General features: G+C 40.1%; 2 protein-coding genes across 29 annotated transcripts in view; one reads left to right on the forward strand and one right to left on the reverse strand.

The window, feature by feature from the left end:
• The window catches only part of dock7 (dedicator of cytokinesis 7), a 63,520-nt gene extending 61,419 nt beyond the window's left edge, over window positions 1-2,101 (forward strand). For 25 of the 26 annotated variants that reach the window (XM_053230653.1, XM_053230658.1, XM_053230659.1 and 22 more), the window contains one exon: window positions 1,599-2,101. In XM_053230653.1, the coding sequence (XP_053086628.1) occupies window positions 1,599-1,641 (43 nt within the window). In that variant the 3' untranslated portion in view covers window positions 1,642-2,101. Of the gene's footprint in view, window positions 1-1,417; window positions 1,438-1,598 lie in introns of all 26 variants that reach the window. The other variant, XM_053230669.1, reaches the window with a different exon arrangement.
• Window positions 2,102-2,109: 8 nt separating this feature from the next.
• Window positions 2,110-14,525, reverse strand: usp1 (ubiquitin specific peptidase 1). 3 transcript variants are annotated; one of them, XM_026916634.3, is made up of 9 exons: window positions 14,336-14,525; window positions 13,668-13,858; window positions 11,383-11,506; window positions 9,507-9,608; window positions 8,301-8,467; window positions 5,699-6,363; window positions 5,170-5,334; window positions 4,749-4,950; window positions 2,110-4,375 (listed from the first exon to the last, which is right to left on the reverse strand). In XM_026916634.3, exons 2-9 carry the CDS (start codon window positions 13,832-13,834, stop codon window positions 3,619-3,621), a joined length of 2,349 nt encoding a protein of 782 aa, XP_026772435.1. In that variant the 5' UTR covers window positions 13,835-13,858; window positions 14,336-14,525; the 3' UTR covers window positions 2,110-3,618. The 3 variants fall into 3 exon arrangements, with proteins under 3 accessions (XP_026772435.1, XP_026772427.1, XP_026772419.1); XM_026916626.3 differs by lacking the exon at window positions 14,336-14,525 and adding an exon at window positions 14,082-14,307 and having other exon boundaries at window positions 5,170-5,331; XM_026916618.3 differs by lacking the exon at window positions 14,336-14,525 and adding an exon at window positions 14,082-14,307.
• Between the last annotated feature and the right edge of the window lie 612 nt (window positions 14,526-15,137).

The following is a 15,137-nucleotide window of genomic DNA, read 5'->3' on the forward strand; positions in this document are numbered from 1 at the left end:
CTGCAGTAACTTTGTCTGACATCTACAGGAAACAGTACATCAGTAATTTAGGGTTTGATTTCATGCTTGATGAAGGAAGGAAGTGTGGAAGGAAGTATCTCATCAGCCATAGTATATCATGGAGAACTCGCTGCCAGTCAAACCATAACGTGTGGCAGCCTGGGAAAACCTTTCACATGGTTCCATTTTCTACTGTATATAGTTCTGAAAACTGCAGGCATTCCTCAACTGAAATTAGTGTAAATTTATGAATTTTAAAGCTGGTTCTTTCCAAAAGTGAAGACAAATTTGCATTTAATTGCAATTCATTCCAATTCAAAACAAATTTTTAAAGAATTATAAGTTTACAACAGGAAATGAGTGCTCACTTTGACTATCAGCATCATCCACATCCATCTCCATCTCATCAGCCGAGGTCAAAAATATATCTCGACATTTACACACGAGCCTCAGCAGCGTCTCTTCACTCATCGGTGGAGAAATAATCACTGATTAATTCAGTTCGGTTGGCTACATTTTTGTTATTGTCTTTTTATGAGGTCATTTAAACATTTTAAATCTTTGTCTGTTGTCACCTGTACAAAGCGTGTAAGCACTCTTCTCTGGTGCTGATATAATCGCACAGGAGCATCGCTGATATTTTGAGAGTCAATATCTGATTACACTAAATCGATTAGGCTTATTGTCCCTTTCACCAGGACACACAGCTGTCCAAGACTAGAGCAAATTGTGAAATTCACTGTGTGAGGAAATCACACTTAGCTAGCAAGATTTTAGATAGCTTTAGACTTTTTTTTCCCTTTTTTTTTTTTTTTTTTTTTTTTTTTTTTTTTTTTTTTTTTTTTTTTTTTTAACAACTGCATTTGTTAAACTGTCTCCTTACACAACATGATCTTTGCAGGCAGAAAGCCAAGGTTAGAAAATAGCCTAAATAAAAACATTTCCATTTCATTTTTTAGGTAAATGTTTATTTTTCATTAAAGTAGAGTGTTCTAATATAGTATATATTATTGGTGAAAAACTCGGTTTTGGTGACTTTTTGTCATTTTTAGCTATTTTCCAGATTTTAGCCACAGCGACATCCGACTGGTTTTCCCAGACTGCCACGCACATTTCATTTTCTAGCGAGCTTTTCCATTGCATTAATCAAACTTCATTCTTCTTTTTTAAGAACGAAGTTCAAATGGCATCACTAGCAACAGTCATTCACAGGCATTTTTTTCCACTCACAGTTGAGAAAAAAATCATTTGATCCGTTGGCTTTTGTGCCACAAAACTCCTGGTCATGTCACTTAATGATTAATCTAGTTTGTGTATGAACTCTTGACTTGATCAATGCAGATATTTCCATAAGAGGTCACTAACATGTATACTGCGTTTCTGATTATCGTTTTTGTTTTGCCAATTTGCCAAGCAGCAAACGGACAGCTTGACAAGGTAGAACATCCCAATGAACTTTGTTGTATTTATAGTAATTTAGGTGGGAATTATGACTGAATGGACATACAGCAATATTTAATAATGAAAGCCATCATCAAGCCTGTACAGAACAGATTTGTCCTCATCTAAAACATATTTATCCTTTTTTTTCTCTCCAGAGACTCCTTTAGCAGAATGAGCCTCCGTAAGCTTGATATGTGAGGAAGACGAGACGATGGAAAGAACGGCATTTTATTTATTTGCTTGTAAATATTCAACTCTTCTTGGAAAAAAAAAAAAAAATCAGTGTTTTTGCCAGAACGGAGAAAGCTAAAATAAGTGTTATGGTAGTGTCATTCCACTTTTGTATGGGTTTACAGAGACGATCTGTTACACTCTTTCAGCCTGTGTCAAAACTCTATTTAAAATATTGTGTGCACTTTTTTATTACCGTGTCCTCAAGCATTTTATCACAAATGGTACGACTTTGAAAGTTTACTATTTAATCCGAATGAAAAGCAAGCAAAAAATGTACCATTATTTATCATGGATTTTTTTTCCCCATTTTTTTTTGTTACATTTGTTTAAAGTTATTGAAATGTTTTAAACATTTGAATAATTTTATGTAGCTTTTGTTTACCTTGAATATTTTACTAAATAAATATTTTAATGCACAATCAAATAGACTGGTTAATTGAAAGAGTACAAGTTGACTTTTAATGTGCTGGTGTTTAATGGGTGTACAAGAGACTACAAAAAGGCACAAACATAGAAACGTCAAAAGAATTTACACGTACAGCATTTGCCCTGAATATAGTCTAACTGCCTTTTCTGTAGTCACAGGTAACTTCTCCATAAGAAAAAATAAAGTCTGCAGTTATTGCTTATAGGTAAGCATGGCTTTAGCTTTGACACCAGTGAGCACGGTGGAGATCAGGGACTTACTTCATCATGCAGCTCCTCCGTTCTTTAACTATTTACACATCCCTAACATTTTAGATCTGATCTCACATCTGACTCAGATGTAGCTTATTTCAGAACTGATCTGAGTAGAGCTAGCTCGGAATGACAAGACCCAGATCTCACGACATGGCAGTGGCAAAGTGGAAAAGTTGTCACTGGACTGAGGTACAATAGGATAAAAACTACAAAAATACATTTTTCTCTATTCCTGCAGTTACCTACAGACAATATGATCAAGCCCTGAACTGCTTAAGCTATACTCACATCTGTGTGCAAATGGCTCATCTCTGTTTAGAGCTCATAGCTGGAGTTCTTCACTTCTGTTCTGGCTTTTAAAAAAAAAAAAAAAAACCTGTCACATTGAGACTATATGTTATACTATGTTATATTTACACCCTATGGAACATTATCCTACAAATAATCTGAAGCTGTACATAAGAATAAAATGAAAATTTACAAGAGTATCCTTTTAAAAAAAAAACAAAAAAAAAACAACAAAAAAACATCCAACTATAAAAACCAGTGCGTGAGCAGTTTACCTGACTTGGGCCACAGGAGAACAAAGACTTACAAGACATTAAGTGCACTACAGTTAGTGCCAAGGTGCATTTTGTAAGGGCTTTTAAAAAGTAGGTGATAAACTCATGTCAGGTTCTTGAGAGGGAATGAAGATAGGACAGAAACAAAATGTTTGTGACAAGAGAATAGAGAGGAAAAAAAAAAAAATTCACATACAGGCACAAATGCAGCATTGGGCATACTTTGTGTGTGTGTGTGTGTGTGTGTGTGTATGTATGTAATATATATATATATATATATATATATATATATATATATATATATATATATATATATATATATATATATATATATATATATAAATAAAAATACACACACACACCAGCTGTTTAAGGAATACGCGAGCATTTTTTAAACAGAATGGCCATCTGCGTTTGAAGCACATGTGCGATTACCATAGTCAAGAGTTTTATGGGACTGGGACTGGTAGCACACAAACTTCTACCCTAATAAACGTATGATCTGTCCACTCCATCACTACAGTGTCCATGCTGAAATGCTTGTCTGTGGTAATGACACATGCTTCACATATGGCAGACAGAGTAATTTCTCATCCCTGGAGTATTCCTTTAAACCTTAACCTCGTCTTTAGCTTGTTTCTTCTGCAACCATGACAAGAAGGTTCTTTCTAAATGTTGGATGTGGTCCAGTTGCCACTCAGTTCATTTCTCCTGAGACCTTCCTGTAGAAGAGGAGGTAAGGTGTGGAGGTGGAACAGGTCTCAGGAGAACATGCACGTAGGAACTCTTCTTCCTCAAACAGCCTCACCTCTGAGTCATCAAACAGCATCCACTTCCCTTCATAGTCCAGAAGGTGCTGTAAAGCCATGTCCAAGCTCACCTGACTCTCTTCTTTCACACCATCTCCTTCTGCATCCCTTTCCTTCTTCACCACTCCGTTCTTCGCAGGTGAACTGGTGAAAGTGGCCACGTTAGCAGGTTTCTCTGAAGCGGCCTGCTTGCTGGAGCCGATCTCATAGCTTGAGATGCTTCTCTGGCCTCCCAGTAGACTGACCCCTTCTGTAGACCTCTTTGCTCCGGCTTTGCCTGACAAACTCGTTCCGTTAATCGTAGTCTTCACTTTGGAGCTTAAGCTGAAGGACACCTCACCATCATCATAGTCAGGTGAAGAAACATCTTCCTTCTTCAGTGGTTTTGTCTCTCCATCTTCCTCTTTCTGACTCTCCTCCTGAGGCTGGAGCTCGAGCTTGGTGCGGTGGAGGTCCATCATGTGGATGTAGGTGGTGTAATGGCCGCTGCTGATGGTCACTCCGCTGTGCATCACCACAGCGAAGAGTCTGTAATGGTGCTTCTGGTGGGAAGCAGAGGTTCGTGTGCTCCATTCCTCCAAGGAGAGTTTGAGGGGAGTGAGGAGAGGTGTGTTCACCTTTGACAGTCCAGCATATGGGTCCATCCTGTCCAAAAAACAGGAAGTAAATTATTTTAGCACTACGAAGGGAATGTAATTAGCTATTTAAGGAATAAAACATGATATGAGAAACATGATGTTATAGAAAAATAAATCCGCAACAAAGTGCTATAATGCACTACCACCCCAAATTTGATTATCTTCCTATAACAGCTGCCACTACTGCTTGAGCTGCTGCTGTAGAAAATTAATCAATACCTGACCAATCAGATCTGAGAAAATCAGCAGCATTGTGGAATAAATTAATGGGATATTTAACTCATTTAAAACAAGTCCAGCTCATCTAGATATTACAGTCATTACCTGGAAATATTAATATACTTTAATAATTATAATGATGCAATTTAAAAAAAACTCACTCAGAGCCACTGGCTGCAAAACACTTGAGGTGAATGGTGACAACGTCAGGGGTCTTGTCGAACAGAAGACTCCTCTCCGCCTCAGTGTAGTGGTGACAGGTCTCACAGAAATATTTATCCTGACCGACGATCCGCTCCACTGACGCAAACTGAGAGATGGCCCACCTCAGAGTCTTCTGTTCTGGCTTAGGATCTGGGGAAACTGAGAAAAGCAAAGAAAACATTGAGCATAGACTTAAACTGAGCTGCAAAAACTCAGCCAAAATCCAGACTACTCTACTACATGTAGTCATTTGATCAGTTTATAAGCACATAACTGAAAGAACAGTTGGGTTTCTGTGAATCAACACAATCCTAAACAATCCTTTTTTTAACTGTAAAAAGCATCTCCACAATCTGACGTTTATTTGAATGCACTCACTCTCTGAACTGGCCTCTGAGCTGGTCTCATCCTCTTGCACTGGTACACTTATGTCCTGGAAGTCCTCTCTCCTCTCAGTGTAGCACTCGCACTCCAGGCAGCGCGTCCTCAGCACCAGCTGACCCTGGAACAGCTGCTTCAGCATATCCAAGCCCTGGAGTTCTGCTTATGAGAAAAGTTGTGATTTTTTTTTTTTTTTTTTTAAAAAGCAACACACACACACACACACACACACACACACACACACACACACACACACACACACACGCACAAGTAGTCCATAAAGCTCTCAGGGAATATTACAGTTACACAGCTTTATCACATGCAAAACTGTTTTGAAAATCTTAAGCATACGGTGCTAACTGCTCCTGAAATGCCCACACCCATTAGAAATTAGCTGCCACCTTAAATTACACAATAAACACACAGCAGCAGCTACCTGTAAGATACGATTAGTGGTTAACTCCTCAAAAGAGATATCAAGTGAGTCATCAGGTTCTGTAACAGCCTGTTTATTGTGTGTAGTTACCTTCTGTCTTTGATGCAGTTTGATTTTGTATGGTGGTCTCACTTTTGGGAGTGGCTTTACCCTGGTGCTGCTCACTGCTGCCCGAATCCTGGTCCTTGCTCTCTGCTCTGTCTCCCACATGAGAGCTGATTCGACCCGTGCTGCGGAATTTGGAGAAAATACTGGGCTGCTTCCCTGAAGGTTTCAGCCAGTTCAGTTTTGCCCTCTTCTTCCTTTTATTCGCCTCCTTTGCGGTTCCTTCGCTCTTCTCTTCCTCTGCGTTACTTCTTCCCTCTTTCTCCTCCTTGTCCTTCTCTGCCACATCCCTCTGGTCACTGACAGAATTTCCAGCCACATCACTGGAGGATTTTCTCTTTGAGCGGGTGAAAGGTCTGCTCACCTCATTGCTGTTCTTGGGTTTGCTCTGAGACTTGGGCTTCTTCTTGGCATTGCCCACTTCTGTATCACTCTTCCTTTTCCCACTAAGTTGTCCATCAGAGCTCTCCTCTTCCTCTTGGGTAGGTGTTATCCTATCTGTTATCCCACTCTCTACTGGTTTTTCATCTGGGTTGGTTCTAAGTTCTTTCTTAATGGTGTCACAGGCCTCCTGGATATATGCGAGGATGCACTGCAGTACCTCCTGGGCATCATGCTGCAGATAGCCCTCATACATAGGATTCAGCTGTCTGCATGTGTAAGTATAAGTGCAGTATAAGTGTTAAGCAATAATCCATTATCATCTGTAATCTTCAATTGGTATGAGGAGTAACTATGGGCATATGACCATTTCAAATACACAAATTCTGTGCCACAATAGCATTACTTTAAAAGACAAAACCATATAACCTTGACACACGCACGAAAAACATTTGGTGGACACAACAATAATTGAGTATTTTTTCATGGTCAACTTTATATGGCATCAAACACTAAATGGGCCACGACTGCTCCAATTTGTCTATATCATGGTTTTGATAATCACAAAAGGAACTTTGAAACTCACGAGGTATGTCCAGAATTAATCAGTAAGTGACAAAATTTATTTGGTGAATCAATTAAATGGACAAAATAAGCATTTTGTAGCACAAAATCATGACAAATGGCACATTTGGTACCACCTGTAGCCACTAAATGAGAATTACTATCACAATTTTGTCCATAAAACAAAGGTTGTGTTGTTTTATCAGTTCTTACACTAAATTATCACATTCAGTTCCTGGGTGTGTGTCTGTACATTAGGTTTTGTGAATTTTAAAGTTCTGCAGGACAAAAGACAAAAACACACCGGTCAGCCATAACATTAAAACCACTGAGAGGTGATGTGAATAGCACTGATCATCTCATTACAGTGGCACCTGTCCAGGTGTGGGATATATTAGGCAGCAAGTGACTAGTCAGTTCTCGAAGTTGATGTGTTGGAAGCAGGAAAAAAATGGGCGAGCGTAAGGATCTGAGCGATTTTGACAAGGGCCAAATTGTGATGGCTAGACGACTGGGTCAGAGCATCTCCAAAACGGCAGGTCTTGTGGGGTGTTCCCAGTACGCAGTGGTTAGTATCTACCAAAATTAGTCCAAGGAAGGACAACCAGTGAACCGGTGACAGGATCATAGGCGCCCAAGGCTCACTGATGTGCATGGCGAGTGAAGGCTATCTCGTCTGGTCCGATCCCACAGAAGAGACACTGTAGCACAAATTGCTGAAAAAGTTAATGCTGGCTATGATAGAAAGGTGTCAGAACACCTATGGGGCTGCATAGCTGCAGACCTGTCAGAGTGCCCATGCTGACCCCTGTCCACTGCTGAAACACCTACCATGGGCATGGGAGCATCAGAACTGGACCATGGAGCAATGGAAGAAGGTGGCCTGGTCTGATGAATCACGTCTTCTATTACATCATTTGGACGGCCGAGTGCATGTGCCTCACCTACCTGGGGAAGAAATAGCAACATGATGCACTATGGGAAGAAGGCAAGCTGACAGAGGCGGTGTGATGCTCTGGGCAATGTTCTGCTGGGAAACCTTGGGTCCTGGCATTGACGTGGATGTTACTTTGACATGTACCACCTACCTAAATATTACTGCAGACCAAGTACACCCCTTCATGGCAAAGGAATTCCCTAATGGCAGTGGCCCTTTTCAGCAGAAGAATGCGCCCTGCCACACTGCAAAAATTGTTCAGGAATGGTTTGAAGAACATGGCAAAGCCTTGACTTGGCCACCAAATTCACCAGATCTCAATCCGATCGAGCATCTGTGGGATGTGCTGAACAAACAAGTCCGATCCATGGAGGCCCCCGCATCGCAACTTACAGGACTTGAAGGATCTGCTGCTAACATCTTGGTGCCAGATACAACAGCACATCTTCAGAGGTCTTGTGGAGTCCATGCTTTGACGGGTCAGAGCTGTTTTGGTGGCACGAAGAAGACCTACACAATATTAGGCAGGTGGTTTTGTGTTATGGCTGATAGGTGTGTATCGCATCAAATTCTAAAAGCACCGACACCTGACAACACTCAGATAAGTCTATCATGATGTAATGACATCAGAATATTGATATGACGATTATATCACCCAGACCTATGATGCATAAAGAATCAGCACTGTAAATGTTCCAGTAGTACCTGAGTGTATTGAGTATTCTGCGTGGGGGTGTAGCCAGCTCTCCTTCGTTATATTTGTCTGGGTTAAACAGGAAACTGGACTGCAGCTGCTCCACTGAAGATATTAAACTCTGGAAGCTGTGCAGTAATTCCATGTGAACAGGCATTGAGTCTTCAGACGAGTCTCCCTGCTCAGGGCAGAGGACAAATGTTAGAAACGGTGGGGAAAAGACATGACAGAGGAAGCCATTCATGTTCCACACACACAAAAAAATAAATAATAAATAAACAAAAGATAAGTAAATAAAAAATAAATCAAACAAAAACTATTCTGCTCTATAACAAAAACAAATCACAATGATAAACTGCACTTTATCATCAACTTTTTAAAATCATCGGAATACAGGCTTTTTTTTCTTTCACATTACATTTTAAAAATTAAACTGTACGTTAAATATTTTCTATTTCCTTATTCATCTTAAATAAAAATAACACTACACTGCATTAAGTGAGTTGTATTATGAGATCAACACTAGGGCTGTACGAATCAATTATAATCGAATGCTTTATTATAAAAATTCCTTGATGAAAATTTAATGTAATCAAATATTGCAAATATTGAGTGAATATGTTTAAACCTAGGTTTTTTATAGAGTGTTTTCACATTCCCATTGCGAGCTGCTTTAAGGGTTTTTTTTTTTTTCATTTTTTTTTCATTTTTTTTTTTTTTAAACAGGAAGCAGCTTTGGAGCTTTGTAGACGAAAAGTTCTGCATGCGACAAGGGAATATATTTTATTGTTTACACATTATTTTTTAGTATTTTATTATTTATACACACACAAAAACAAATGTTAATTATCTGTACAAGTAGGTTTTAAGATGCCATATGATATTAACTACTCAATTATTAATCAAAGGAAAGTCAACTAATCAATTATCGAATTAATCAATAGTGACAGCCCTAATCAACACAGAACTAATAGATTACTATGCCTAGAAAGTGCATTTTTAACACTGATGTTTTTAGAAAATCAGAGCCAATTAAACTATTTTCAATCCAATTCTGCTTTATTTGTATAGCGCCCCCCCCCCCCTTCACTACACACACCATTAGTCAATTATGTCTAATTCACTTTAATAAAACCTTAATTATTCTCATTAATAAGGACTCCTTTTCATTGGACTGAATAAAAAAATGTTATTAAAATCCTGAAATACAAACAAACCTCTTCACTTTTGACACCATCTTCTTTCTGTTTGTCCTTTAACTTGGACAACTGATACAATGACTTAACAGCATCTTTAAAACCAGGGCAATAATACAGGACCTGTAATATTAAAAGACGTCATTAGGAATGGTAAGTGATTATGAAATACAATAAACAGCAATAAGATATAATACAGTACTACTACACAATGGTAGATCAGTCAATACATTTGTTGGTGCACAACATGGTTTGAAATGCTAAAAGTCTTTGTGGTAGTAAAGATCTCAACAATGTACAACAATTTAATTATACCTAAAAGCTATAAAACTGTGTGGGTATTTCAGATCACATAATGATTGACAGTGGCATTTCCCTGGCATCGTAGACAACTTGAGAAGAGAATGTAGGAATGAGGAGTGGCACTTTCATGATGCTTTTGTTTTTACGCACGAGTCACATGAACGTTGCACAAGCTGGTGTACTTTGTACATACACTCACCAAGCACTTTATTATAAACACCTGTACACCTACACATTCATGCAATTATCTCCTCAGCCAATCGTGTGGCAGCAGAACAATTCATAAAATCATGCAGATACGGGTCAGCAGCTGCAGGAAATGTTCATAACAACCGTCAAAAAAAATGATCTCAGTGATTCTGACCGTGGTTGATCTCCTGGGATTTTCACACAGTCTCTAGAGTTTACTCAGAATGGTGCAATAAAGAAAAAGCAGTTCTGCAGACAGAAACGCCTTGTTGATGAGAGAGGTCAGCAGAGAATGGCAAGGCTCAAGCTGACAGAAAGGCTACAGTAGGTCAGAACCACTCTGCACAACTGTGGTGAGCAGAAAAGCGTCTAATATGCATGATACATCGAAACTTGAGGTGGATGGGCTACAACAGCAGAAGACCACGTCGGGTTCCACTCTGGTCAGCCAAGAACTGAAGACTGGAAAAACGTAGCCTGGTCTGATGAATCTCGATTTCTGCTGAGGCACACAGACGGTAGGGTCATAATTTGGCGCCAACAGCATGAATCCATGGATCCATGGATCCAACCTGCCTTGTGTCAACAGTCCAGGCTGGTGGAGGTGGTGTAATGGTGTGGGGAATGTTTTTCTTGGCACAGTTTAGAACCCTTCGATCATCAGCTGAATACCAGAGTCTATTTGAGTATTGTTGCTGACCATGTGCATCACTTCGTGGCCACAATTTACCCATCTTCTAATAGCTACTTCCAGCACAATAATGCACTAAGCAAAAAGTCGTCAGAGACTGGTTTCATAACCACGACAATGAGTTCAGTGTTCTGGCTTTCCCAGAAAAGGAGGTTTGCAGCATGAAGAAGAGGGCAGACAGTGCACTCCTCCAAGCGTGTTACACTGCCGTGCGATGAAGCTTAAACAGCAGTTAGAAAAGATGCGGTTGGCTGGCTTCATGCTTCTCAACGGAAGCATGTGTCAGCCTTCACCCTTCCCAGTTAGCAGCTGTCTTATGACAAGAGAGAGCTGGGTGGTGGGTGGGATTTGTGAATATCTGAATATTTTCTAAAAGAACTGCACATTATACTGTATACCCAACAGAATTATTTTTGGATATTGAACTGGTTCTTAATGTATGGTGAAGATGAGCCACGTGTGTCATATTTTATGCCATGTTATAGGTGATCGATTAAGGCAAGGTCATCTCCAATGACTATGTCTACAGTCCTCCCTGATCTGCCTTCATTCTGATTTTCATTCATGTTGTACTTGCAAATTTCTGAGATGAAGAAGCATTTTGCACCGAATGACGAGGAAAATAACAACTCACTCAAATCTGGCTTGAATCTGAATAGATAAAATGTGCTTTCAATAGCCTAAGTGACAACCCCACATTTGAATGGTACATACCTGAAGGATGCTGTTAAGGTAGCAGGTGTTTCCCAGATTGTTAAGGCCAACAAACGGTACAAGGCTCTCTCTTTTTCCACAGGGAAGAGATGAGGGACAAGGAGCTGGCACAACCTGATCACAGCTGCAGAGACAAAATCATTATAGTTCTGCAAACTAAATGCACTTGTATATAAAAAGATAAAGGAAAACTCCTCCCGGAAACACATTAAATGTTTTACACTTAAGTATTTATGACATGTTTAAAGTGTTTAGTTTCTTGTGCTAATTTGTTGGTTAGTGCTGTTTTCATTATTCCCCTGAGAAGTTAGCAGTTGTGTGAGGTACTGAAGTCACACGGGGACATTGCTGGTGCAGTTACAATTGCGTTTAACAGAAGAGAAATTCCAACAATCTCTAACATAAGGGATAACAATCAGGATTCACTATTAGCTCCTGAAAAACAAACAAGAGCTTCTGTCCTCACTGTTTTCATCCAGGTTCAATGTTTATGTTTACATGCATATCAAATTATGTTTAAGGTCTGTATTCGGGTTGCAGCCATATTCAGAATACAATGTTTATATGTTTACAGGCATCAGAATATTCTTGTATACATGGTTGTTGTAAGTATGCCTGAGTTGCCATTACGAAATACCTAGCCTACAGCTAAGCATCTGTTAACGCCCACAATTCCCCGGCGGACTGCGCATGCGCATATCTCTCCTTTCAGTGGAGTTTCTGAATAAAGTGTTTACATGCAACAAATCTCCAAATAAAACGGGCATATTCTGGGGGTGGGAATTGGAATTTGGGGAATCAGAATATTGTCTTTATCTGAATCGGTCAATCAGATTGTGGTGCTTATATGACTCCATGCTAATAAGAATATTGCCAAATTCTGATTAATATCGGAATATTGATGTGCATGTAAACGTAGCTATTGTCATATCAATGGGAAATCCAACACAGAAGTAGTGGAGACATGAAAAACTGACCCAAATGTCTAAAACATGACACAGCTACACAATACAACTGTGCAGAGTTACAGCAAAGACTTAGCTCGGCTAGTTGGCAGCCTACAAGAAGACAAGCGCGACGGCATTGATGGTGGCATTAGGAGGACAGGTGAAGTTTTGGATACTGATTGGGCCAGTTTGAACAGAGTGTACAGATGAAGAGGTGAGAGCTGGACAGACTAAAGCCTATTTTAGTGTGATTTCAGCAGTCTTTCAATATTATTACTTGTCACACTGTATGAGACGATCCCAATAATATCTTAGCTGAATTCAGTAACAGATGGCACAGTAACATGTTCTCCATGTCAGATTATACAATGAAGGTCTACCCTCTAATGTCTGCTATCCTCTAAAATCACTACAAACTGCTCACATCAACAATCAGCTCGATCCTGGCTCGTGAAGAAAATGGAGTTGCATAAAGAAATGTTGTTCAAAGTGAGTTTGAGGTAATAAGGATATTTTTTTCTGTCCATTAGCATGTTTTGTTTACATTTTTCCACTGACAGCGTATTTGTAGCTGTCCCATGGGTTTTGTGTAACCTATGCCATGGCTGTATTGGTGGCTTTTAGACAAGAGCTTTACCAGTTCTTAATACAAAAATTTCGGACACTGCCAGAAGTCTGTCCCCAGCTGTCTTCTGAGAGAACTCTGACATCAGCTGGAACAGTGGTAGCTTCAGAAGCTTGGTAGTTCAAGCCTCAGTGCTGCCAAGCTGCCACTGTTGGGTGCTTGAGCAAGGCCCTGAGCCCTATCTGCTCCAGGAGAGCTGTATCATAGCTGACCAGCGCTCTGACGCCAACTTCCTAATAAGCTGGGATATGCATGTGTATGTGACAAAGGTTTCCTCTTCTTCAGCCACTAAATCACTCTCCGAAATTCATCTCTCATTATGCGTTCTAAGACTGCACCAAATCAAAAAATTGTTTTACAGTGTGTGATATTTGCCTGTGACAGAACACTGGGCCACTGTAAACCCAGCCTGGAGGACTAAAGAGCTGCTGCACTGGTCTCTTTAGGTGAAGCTGAAAGAAGGGTGCCATTATCATTATCAGTACTCATATGGCATTGTGTGTAAAGCAGGAAATGTAGGACTGTTCAGCCAAACAAGTGAAAACAAGTAAAATAAATAATAATAATAATAATAAATAAATAAATCAATCTTGGACGCAGGTGTTAATTCTAAGGATTAATCTGCAAGTGGTTCAGGGTGTTTTTTTTTTTTTTAATCCTTTTTTCTGCACTGTACTGTGCACTAGCTGAGTGCAGGGTTTGAGATCTCCCACCTTGTGGTGTGTGCTGGTTCTGCAGAGCTGGCTTCCTCAGCCTGAGGCTCACTGAAGTCGAGCGCGCGCTTGGTTTCTTTCCTCTGCAGGAACTTTAGAGACAGGCGGTTTTTCCTGCCTGGACTCCCCACACCTACTGCAGCTCCCTCACTCTGCACACCTGGCATTTTACTGATATCCGACAAGCAAGCCTTCAACACACACACACACACACACACACAGATCATCCTTAAAACACAATTCCATACTGTGTAAATGCACCAAGCACGAGTCCACCTAGTCTAACACTAATAACAACACTTTAAACTGAATTTATTAACAGCTAGTCAGACAATACAGCACTTATTAACTCTTTTACGTGTTATAATATTAACTCCAGAAAAGTTACAGAAATGATAAAGATGAAATATTCACACGCATCGACGGCTACATCCCAAATAGCTCCTTATCCAACACATAGTGCGCTACAGAGGGTGCACGAGCCACTGCTTTTACTCCCTGTGTATCGCACTAATAGACCACAGTTTGTACTTGAGCCACAACACAGCTAGCCACGATAGCATTAGCCGAAAGCCCTGCTACACACTGCTCCTTCACTCCAGCGACCTGAGAGAGAGGGAGGGAAGGAGGGAGAGAGAGAGCTCAGTCGAAAAGCGTTCAACACAAACCTCTAGTGACTCTTCCACACCACTTCGGTTACATTTTCATGAGAACTAGCCACTCTAGCTGTATCTCATTTCCGCGCGCTTTCCCTGAAACGTAAAAACACACCTTGACAACTTCGATGGCGCGATATCATTTCCCACACTCCTTTTCCGACAAGACACGCCTCCTGCGTTCTGATTGGCTCGTACTCGTCTCTGTAATTAGGCCGTCTACTGGAGCTGTGGATTATTATCCAATCATAATGCAGGGGTGGGGTTTATCACAATACGGGTAGGGAACAAAACACTCGGGTGAACTGCGCGAGCTGTAGAACTTGGCGCTTTTTTCCAAGGCAACACAACGAAGTGCTGTTTTTCGCCCGAGACAAGATGGATCTGGTTTAATTAGTTTTTTGCATTATAAATTTGAACATAATCTTAAAAATCGATACGTATACGAAATATCCGGTATGTCTAATTCCTTAAAAATATATTACAAATCAAAACAGGTCAACTGTGTGCAATATTACAGGCGAAATTTGGAACGACCCGCTGAGTCACGTGATCAACGGGTCCTTTTGTATCTCACGCCGCCAGGACCTGCGAGAGAATAAAAAAAAATTAATGTGATGGTGAATCGATGCTTCTGCGCGGTTTGAGGTTGTTGTCTTTGTATTGAATTTATTAGACATCCAGAGGGCTCAGGTTGTGCAATAAATATTACAACACTTTTGCAAAGGTTTGTCCTGATTGTGATCTTGGCTATTCATTGATTTTATTCACGTGACATACACTATATGACCAAAAGTATGTGGACACTTGACCA

This window comes from Pangasianodon hypophthalmus, chromosome 2 (assembly GCF_027358585.1).
Source record: "Pangasianodon hypophthalmus isolate fPanHyp1 chromosome 2, fPanHyp1.pri, whole genome shotgun sequence".
Classification (NCBI taxonomy): Eukaryota; Metazoa; Chordata; class Actinopteri; order Siluriformes; family Pangasiidae; genus Pangasianodon; species Pangasianodon hypophthalmus.